Source organism: Lactuca sativa, chromosome 8 (genome assembly GCF_002870075.4).
Source record: "Lactuca sativa cultivar Salinas chromosome 8, Lsat_Salinas_v11, whole genome shotgun sequence".
In the NCBI taxonomy this organism is placed as follows: Eukaryota; Viridiplantae; Streptophyta; class Magnoliopsida; order Asterales; family Asteraceae; genus Lactuca; species Lactuca sativa.
The window spans coordinates 291,827,974-291,837,814 of NC_056630.2; the positions used below are offsets into that span (position 1 = coordinate 291,827,974).

Below are 9,841 nucleotides of genomic sequence, written 5' to 3' on the forward strand. Positions count from 1 at the left end.
AATTTAAATACAATAATAAATATTTATAATATATGTTATATACTAATTTATATTAATTAATCATAAATATAGAGTTTAATTAGTAGAGGGGTATATTTGATAATATATAAGATATAAAAATGAAATATTTTAGGAATATAATTTTTAGGGTAAAAAAAGAGATAAAAAAATGAAGTAAGGTTGAAGATGAAACACTATTTACTCTATTTTTTACTCCATTATGGAAGAAAAAATGGAGATGGATTGGAGATGATGGTCTAAGAGCATCTCTAACCTACGCTCATTCTCCATTTTTCTCCTATTTTTTCCCCTATTACTCTCCAACCCTATCCCATTTATTCCCAAATTTTCGGGAAATGAATAGTATAACACCATATTTGGTGTTATACTATTCATTTCCCCCAAAATGGAATGAACTTTGAATTGTCGGTTCTAGTCTCTCGTTTTATATATTTATACATTTCTGGTTTTTTATCTACTAATTATTATTTAAACGTAATGTTTAATACTTATAATATTGTGTTATATATTAAATTATATTAATTAATTATAAATATAAAGTTTGTTTTTTGTTTATCAAATTCATATTGAAATTTAAATACATATTGAAATTTTAAAACATAATAACGTATTTTACAAAAACTTATAATTATGTATTATAAATATAATCTTATTTATTTAATATTATTAAAATGAAAAAAAAAATATAGATTATATATTTGTTAAAACCAAATTAATAGAACGAGTGTGTTTGACAATTTATATAAGTTATAAAAATGGAATATACTTTTTGAAAGTAAAAATGGAGTAAAAAATAAAGTAGGGTTGGAGATGAAACACTATTTATCCTATTTTTTACTTCATTTTTTGGGAAAAAAAATAGCAATGGGTTGGAGATGGTCTAACTACTAGCTTCCAACTTATATAATAGTTAACTTTAGGAATGAACATTTGGCCTAGTAGAAACGGAACTAACCCTGGACCGGAATTACATACTGTTGGGACGGCTTCCCATTCCAAGATATCCATTTTTTCAGTTTTCGGGAATTATGTCCCCCTTTTAGATCTGAAAATCGGTTTCGAAAAAAAAAACACACACATTTCATGGGCTAAACACGGTTTTGGAACCAAAAACCAATTTTTGAAAAAACATTTCGTTAGCTTAACCTAGTTCTGGAACCGAAAATCAGTGCCACCATCAAAATCGATATCCACTTAACCGGTCTAGCTTTCGGTCCTATATTTCTATGCATTTCAGTTCCTGGGCATTTAGTTCCCACTCAGGGTTAGAACCGATGCCCATCCCTAATTAATTTTGCCAAACATATTTATTTAAGCTGAACTTTTAACATGGTTGGCAAGCTATAATTCGAAAACCTAATATATTATAGGCAACATTTAAAATATTTTATCTTATTTTAAACTAACATTAGAAATTTTATCAATCAATTATAAATATAATGTCACTTGAAATAATTTCAAAACAAATGAGTTACAAATGATAACTACAAAAAAGGTAGGAAAATGAGCAAAACGAATTAATATCAACATTATTAGCTTCGGTCAAATATTCTTCCTTTTTTCTTCTTCTCCTTGGACAGTCTACACTCAAATTCTGTCTACAGAAGGTGGCTTCAACGTTCTATATTAATCCAGACGACCAGGACTTATATATACTAAACCAAAAATCGATCAACCTCCATTAAACTCCATGAATCAAGTGTAGTGAAAAAGGTACGATTCGGATCTCAATTTCTTTTTCGTTTATACTCTTTTATCAGGATTACATGTGATATTTATCGAGTTTAGTTAGATTTTAGTGTTCTGATTGATGATCATCGTAAACTCTGTGCGATTGATAATACCAAAACTGTTTTTCATTAGCGACAACAACGGATTTTACTTACTTTCTGCTAAATTACTACTAGCTTTAGAAGCTTAAGAAACAGAGGAATTTCAGCGATTACTTTGATTAGAACTATAAAATTCTACTGTTTACTAAATATCTTCAAGTTCTTCACGTAGTTTAGCGCATATAATTTTGATGCTCCTTTCTTCAGCATTTCTTCATCCCCTTTCTGTAAATTACTCTTGCGATTTCATTATACAAATGTAGTCAAAACGAACAAATCCCAATCTGATTCGTCACATATTATGACGTTGATTAAATCTTAAGAAACGGAGGAGTTTTATGTCAATTATTCATGGTAAATCTGTGAAATAATGATGTTGTAACATCGATATAAGTTTATAGCAACCAATTTGATGCTTCTGTTACAAAATAAGTATCTGTTAGGTTGTTGCAGAATTTTGTTTATTGTTTTTGTACTTTACTTACTGGGAATATATATTTATTCCATTATATGTTTAGATATATAAACACATCACATATCCATTGGTAATTGTATACGCATTCAACACACCACATATACGCCACAATGGGCCCAGCGCCTTTAGAAAATCTGTAGAGTTGTTGAACAGTGGAAGTTGTAATGAATGATGCGTTTTGAATTTGTGTTGCTCAATTAATTCATAGAACATGGTACCACATGCATTAATACTATGTGGCAAAACATAAATTATAAGTTGGATGATAATTTTTACCTACTTATTATTATATTATGAGAAATTAAATATTTTTCTATATTTTTTTTATCTATCCTCTTATTTATATTAAATAATGATAGAACTCAAGAAAATACTTATGAAGAAAATGTAAGAGAATATATACCTTTTGGTTTTTTTAGATAAATCAACAAGACTAAAAACAATATAATATATCTTTTATTGGTCTAATAACATACTAAATTTGACTATGTGTTTAATATCATAATTAAAAACTCTAATTTGCTTCGTATTGCGGTTTCGAACCTCATATGATGTTGAATCTGACTTAATCAACAAGACATCAAACTCGTGAGTTTTTTAATTTCTTTTAGATAGTATAAATGTTAACAAATTGCATGTAAATTCTATAAAGTTTGATGATATTGCCTCCCTTTATTTCGGTTTTAAGTTTATTAAATAGATCGAATAGTCTCTTTTCAATGAAGCCTTTTAAATCATTGATAATTTTGGAAGTCAACAAACCTAAAAGTTCCTATTTAGGGAATAGGGAATCCTACGAATGTCTTCTTCTTTTAACTTTATAGACTCTAACTTTATTTTCAAAAACCAACAAGTTTGGCCACGGTATCTTGGGCTATTAATTTTGTCTTACGCTTCTTGCATTAGGATTTTTGGTTCTCCCCTTTGTGACAAAGTTAGGTACATTAATAAAAAAAAAAAAAAAAAAAAAAAAAAAAAAAAAAAAAATACTTCATTTATAAAAAGAATTGATCACAATTTTAACATCATAAAAATTGGTATGGTTGAATCAAAGGTTATTTTATTTATCAGTTAAAAGTTTGTAGTTAAAATGTTTTTTTTTTAATCTATCATCAATTTTTTCAGTGAATTCATCAAACATAGTTTTATATTTGTCTTAACATCCAACATTTTCTACTTATAATTTTGATTGAAATATATATAATAGATTTTATCGTAGACACAGAAGTGCGTAACTGCTCATTTTATTTTTCATTTGATTACATAATTTAGAAAATACATAATATAAAATTAGAATTATGTTTAGGGTATGTTAAGCAAAAATAGTTGGAAGTTTGGAATATATAATGTTTAGTTGTATTGAAGTTTTTGACAAACATGACTACAAATTTTTGAAATGTGTAAAATTATACAAAAACAAATGTTTTTAAAAACTATTTGAACTTTTACATTACGAGTTTTTTTGTTTAAAAGAAATTAACTAGATTTTTAACAAGAATGTGTGTGTTTTTATTAAAACAGTTTTATAAATGATATTATCATAAAATTATAACTAAACAAATTATTGGTATACTTTACAAATTATATTAATGGTAAAATATATCTCAATTATAAGTTTTTATAAACTATGTTTTTGTTTTTTATTTTTCTTAAATATATTTAAATTCAATAGATAAATATTAAACTTTATATTTTTGATTAACTAAATATGCTTAAAATATAATATAATATTACAGATATAATAGTTAATGCATTTAAATTATAACTAATAATCAAAATAAACTTATATTCATATATATATATATATATATATATATATATATATATATATATATATATATATATAATTGTATATTACAACATTTTAAAACATAAATTATTGTGTATTGATAAAAACTATTGTGTACAAATTAACTATGTTGTATTTTAGCCTTATATATATATATATATATATATATATATATATATATATATATATATATATATATATATATATATATATATATATATATATATATATATATATAAGGCTAAAATACAACATAGTTAATTTGTACACAATAGTTTTTATCAATACACAATAATTTATGTTTTAAAATGTTGTAATATACAATTATATATATATATATATATATATATATATATATATATATATATATATATATATAGAGAGAGAGAGAGAGAGAGAGAGAGAGAGAGAGAGAGAGAAAGAAAACATATTGTGTATGAATCACTTCCCAAAATATAAAATACTAAAATTGAAAACTAAAAGTTCCTTACATTTAATGTTATTTTATATTTAGAGAAATAGTAATACCACGGCTTTCAAATATATGTTCTATAGAAACCAACAAATATATAACAAACTTAACCAATATATATATATATATATATATATATATATATATATATATATATATATATATATATATATATATATATATATATATATATATATATATATATATATATATATATATATAGAAAACCAACAAATATATGACCAACTTAACTAATAAATTTGGAAGTCAAGATGTTTGAAAGCCAAAATTTTTGATGGATGGTAACGTACCAATTAAGTAATTATGGTATAATAATGTACAAATTTATTACCACATTATATCTATACTAAAATCCAACGTCTTTACCGACAGATGGCACCCTTAACTTTCAGAAATTATACTTTCCACCTATTATATTTTAAAATATTTGTTATGACATTTCCTCTTTGCTTTTTAAAATGTTACTTTAACTCCTTCGATTTTGAACTTTGTAAAGTATGGTTTTTACCTATTTATTTTCTAAATTTTCGTGTTTATCCTCTGTAATCTACATTTCAATGTGAGTTCTTTATTATTCTGATTATTTTTTATGTTTTCATTCTTATTGCTACATACGTTTTCTATGTATGAGTCGGGTCACACTTAAAACGTTTTTGATTATTTGAACTTCCGTTTGTTAACTTAAAAAAATATTTTATACTTATTTATGTGTATTTGTATAAATTCTGTTTTTTTTACGTTTCAATGCTTATTTTTATGTATGTTTCTACAAATGAATTTGGTCACATATTCGAACTTTCGTTCGTTAACTAAAAAAACACTTACTTATTTTTATGTATATGTCGATAAATTTCAGTTTTCTTACGTTTTAATGTTTATTTTTATGTACGTTTTTAAGTATAAATTTGATCACATATAATACGTTTTTGCTCAACGGTGTACATTAGATTTAGTCATCGATAACGACTTTATATATTTACCTACCAATAAATACAACCATATCTAACTTTTATCATTAGTTCTTGTAGGTTTACTATTACAATTGAAAAGTAGAAAAAATTGGTATTTATCATTATAACTTTATACCAACCAAACTTGTTGGTAACAAGATAATTGAGATGTTTTTTACCCGATAGCAAAAGTTATACGACTATAGTTGTTATAGTATATGGTTTGTAGAAAAATAAATCGATGGATTTAAACCAAAATAAATTTAGGTCGATAAACTAAAAGGGAAATAAATTTTGAAGGTCAAACTTTATTGAACCACAAAATGGATAAGTTGAAATTCTGCATTAAAGCCACCATAAGTCCATAACCACCAAATTAGACTCTGTTTATTGTTTATTTTGATTTGCTACTTACAAAAATGAAACCAACTATTGTTTAATGTTTATCTTCAACAATTATGTATTCTTTTCCTTCAACTCATTTTTTTCCTTAACCAAAATAACAAACATACTTCACTTTTCAAATCCAATACTAACAAAAATTTCTGTACTTCAGATCAACTAGAAGATGAAGAAATCAACCCTCCTCATCGCTTTAATCACAATCCCCCTACTAATATCAACATCAAACGGGGATGCTAGAACACAAGTAATCAAAATGTATTGCGACGAAGGATTCGAAAACAATCAAACCATATTCGTCCCAAATTTCGTACAAGCAATGGAAATCATCAACGTCCGATTACGAACATCAAACAACGCAACCATAGAAATCGGAACAGGACTCAACAAAAATTACGCTCTCGCTCAATGCTTCAACGATCTCTCTTCACAAGATTGTATGTTATGCTACGCCCAACTCCGTACTGTTCTTCCCGGTTGCTATCCCCATAGCGGTGGTCGGATTTACATCGACGGTTGTTATATGCGGCTTCAGAATTATAGCTTTTTTCAAGAGTATAAAGGACCTAATGATACGATTGTTTGTGGGAATGTAACGAGGGAGAGTTTAGGGTTTCGAGATTTGACTCAACAGGCGGTGGTGGATGTTGTGTCGGAGGCGTTGAGTAGTGATGAGTATTTTGGGAGGGCGGAGGTGGTGGTGGCGAGTGGTGGTGGTGGTGGTGGTAATGAGTCGGTGTTTGTGATGGCGGAATGTTGGAGGACTTTGAGTCCGGCGGATTGTAGGAAGTGTTTGGAGAATGCGTCGGCGGCGATTTCGAAATGTTTGCCGTCGACGGAGGGAAGGGCGTTGAATACGGGGTGTTTTATGAGGTATTCTGATAGGGATTTTTTGAATCCTGTAGAGGTGATACAGAGCTCCAACAATAGAGGTAACAATCAACTTTTTTTTTTTTTTTTGGTAAATCTAACCATATTTGTTAGATTAAAATTAATTTTTATAAAAATAGCTACCAATTTAATAACGACCCACTGGGAGATAAAAAAATCATGTATATTTTTTAACGTTTTTTTAAATGAAATGTTTGACTGAGATTCTTTTGGGAAAATTATTTTGTTCAAACCAAAAGTTTTTATTTGTCCATTTAAAAATAAGGTTTAAAAATATGACGTTTTTTTAAATGAAATGTTTGACTGAGAGATTCTTTTGGGAAAATTATTTTTTTCAAACCAAAAGTTTTTGATTTGTCCATTTAAAAATAAGGTTTAAAAATATGATGATAGACTTTTATATCTTTATTTTAATTAAAATAGAGAATCATGATGAGGTATATAAAAATAAAATCAAATACGAATATATGATAACCGAAATATGGACTCTTCCATTAAAAAAATAAAGGCGTTTTTTCATTTTTGATTAACTTTTTTATTTATGTGTTTTACAGGAAAGATGGTAACGGTTATTGTTTCTATTGTTAGTTTTGTGGTGGTTTTGATAGTTGCTTTGACTATTGTTTTATATATTAGGAGACGTAGATATATACAATACAGGAGAAGAGGTACAACTCATTCAACACCATTTGTTTCATTAATTTATTAAAACAACCTTCAATCGGTCCTTAATGTTTTCAGGCTCTTATGATGCTGAGAAATTGGCAAAGATTCTTACTGACAGTAGCTTAAACTTCAAATACTCCACTGTTGAGAAAGCCACAGCAAATTGGAATGAATCCAACAAGCTTGGCCAGGGAGGATTTGGAACCGTTTACAAGGTACTGCTTTTGACATGCATTGGACTGGTACTGAGACTCAGACTCAGACTGTCTTGTCCTTTATATTTATAAAACTAATATTGGCAGTGAAAATTTCACTCAGGGGGTACTTTCAGATGGAAGAGAAATAGCTGTGAAGAGGCTTTACGTCAACAACAAATTCAGAGTAGCAGATTTCTACAACGAAGTTAACATAATTAGCAGTGTTGAACACAAAAACCTTGTCAGGCTTTTAGGATGCAGTTGTTCAGGACCCGAAAGCATTCTCGTATATGAATATCTTCCCAACATGAGTCTCGACCGCTTCATTTTTGGTAAATTTAAAAAGTTTCAAAATCCAAGAATCCGATATATATTTATAAATTTATGAATTGTGCTACAGATGAAACAAAGGGAAGAACACTAAACTGGGAGAAGAGATTTGAGATCATTATTGGTACAACAGAAGGTCTAGTATACCTTCATGAGAACACCAAGACCCGTATTATTCACAGGGATATCAAAGCTTCTAACATCTTGTTAGACTTGCGTCTTCGTGCTAAAATAGCCGATTTTGGGTTAGCCAGATCTTTTCAAGATGATCAAACTCACCTCAGTACTGCTATTGCGGGTACACTGTAAGTCGTTCTTTTTTAAGGAAAAAAAAACACCTCTATACATAACTTACCAAATTAAGGGGTTGTTTCTTTTTCCCCAAGTATAGATAAAGTGTTAGCATACATAAAGTTTGTTTTTTTTTTTTTTTTTTTCTAGACGGAATTAGCGGTCTAAATGAGACTAAAACATTACCTCTTTCAAGCTATTTTAGATGTGAATAAATTACTAAAACAATCTTTTAATTTTTATTTCATCTTCATCAGTGGATATATGGCTCCAGAGTATCTAGCCCATGGTCAATTAACCGAAAAGGCAGATGTTTACAGCTTTGGTGTTTTACTTCTAGAAATAGTTAGTGGTGTAGAAAACAACAGAAGCAATACAACAGAATATACGGACAGCATAGTCTCTACTGTAAGTATAAACCCTTCGCCTAAAACATAATATTTCAAGTTCTTTTTTTTGTTTTTTTTCTAAAAGAAGTAAAAACATTCCAATTATAATAAGTTTAGAAATTTTATATTTGTGGATGAATAGGCATGGAAGCACTTCCAGGAAGGTACAGTGGAGCAAATCTTTGACCCGAATCTATTGATGGGTATTTACCCAAACATTATATTCAAAAAAGACGCAATAAAAGTGGTACATGTAGGACTTCTTTGCACCCAAGAAGCTCCATCTTTAAGGCCAACAATGTCAACTGTACTAAAAATGTTGGCAAAAGATGAACATTTACCCTTCCCTTCTAATCCCCCTTTCATAGACGAAAAAACTATGGAACTCAACAACATTACACAAACTATACTTGGTGATCATGAAAGGGAAAGTTCTTATTCGATTGCTACAATTTCCCACAGTCAATTCTACCCTAGGTAACACAACAATGGTTATCTATTTTTGGCAAAAAGGGCATTTATGTCATTTGAATATAAGAAAGATCAAGAGCAAGTCATGTACTCATTAACCACCTATTTGGGTACGACAAGTTTATAATATTTGTCCTCTTGACGTTGATCACAGTTTTACTCCAATGCAAATTAAATACAGAACAACATGTTCTATGATAAGTGAATACATATATGATATATATAGAAAACGGGCCCACCTTCTACAAATTCAAACATGATTTCTATATTTTGATTAGTAGAAGGAAATGCAAGTAAAAATATCGATAGACACAAAAAAAAGTTTGATACATATTTACCACAATATAGAATAAAAGAGATCTATTATGTAGTTAGACTTACTACACAAACAATACATACAAAATTTTATTCTATAGTATAATATTAATACGTTAAAATAATACAGGCATTTCATAAAGTTTTTAAAAATAAAAGGTAAATTTTGAAATACATACACAAATAGAAGGGGTATAAATGAAAGTGTATTTTCTGTAAACCGTCTGTTGAATTCTGAAGCATCTACAATACACATTTTACACAAGTTTTTTTTGAAAAGTGTTTAATCATTTGAATAGGTCATTTAAAAAGTTATGACCCGCCACGCA

The 9,841-nt window shown here is 28.1% G+C and overlaps 1 protein-coding gene across 2 annotated transcripts; it reads left to right on the forward strand.

The window, feature by feature from the left end:
* The first annotated feature begins 1,550 nt into the window (after positions 1-1,550).
* LOC111893834 (cysteine-rich receptor-like protein kinase 2) lies at positions 1,551-9,345 on the forward strand. Of its 2 annotated transcripts, XM_023889921.3 has the most exons (8): positions 1,551-1,734; positions 6,117-6,894; positions 7,408-7,521; positions 7,595-7,734; positions 7,838-8,048; positions 8,117-8,351; positions 8,595-8,745; positions 8,869-9,345. In XM_023889921.3, exons 2-8 carry the CDS (start codon positions 6,129-6,131, stop codon positions 9,205-9,207), a joined length of 1,956 nt encoding a protein of 651 aa, XP_023745689.1. In that variant the 5' UTR covers positions 1,551-1,734; positions 6,117-6,128; the 3' UTR covers positions 9,208-9,345. The 2 variants fall into 2 exon arrangements, with proteins under 2 accessions (XP_023745689.1, XP_042753585.1); XM_042897651.2 differs by lacking the exon at positions 1,551-1,734 and having other exon boundaries at positions 5,797-6,894.
* The last annotated feature ends 496 nt before the right edge of the window (positions 9,346-9,841 follow it).

Coding starts and splice junctions, on each gene's coding strand:
- LOC111893834 (XM_023889921.3), top strand. CDS start 6,129: ATGAAGAAATCAACCCTCCTCATCGCTTTAATCACAATCCCCCTACTA. Junction 8,049..8,116: donor TCTCGACCGCTTCATTTTTG/GTAAATTTAAAA, acceptor ATTGTGCTACAG/ATGAAACAAAGGGAAGAACA. Junction 8,352..8,594: donor ACTGCTATTGCGGGTACACT/GTAAGTCGTTCT, acceptor CATCTTCATCAG/TGGATATATGGCTCCAGAGT.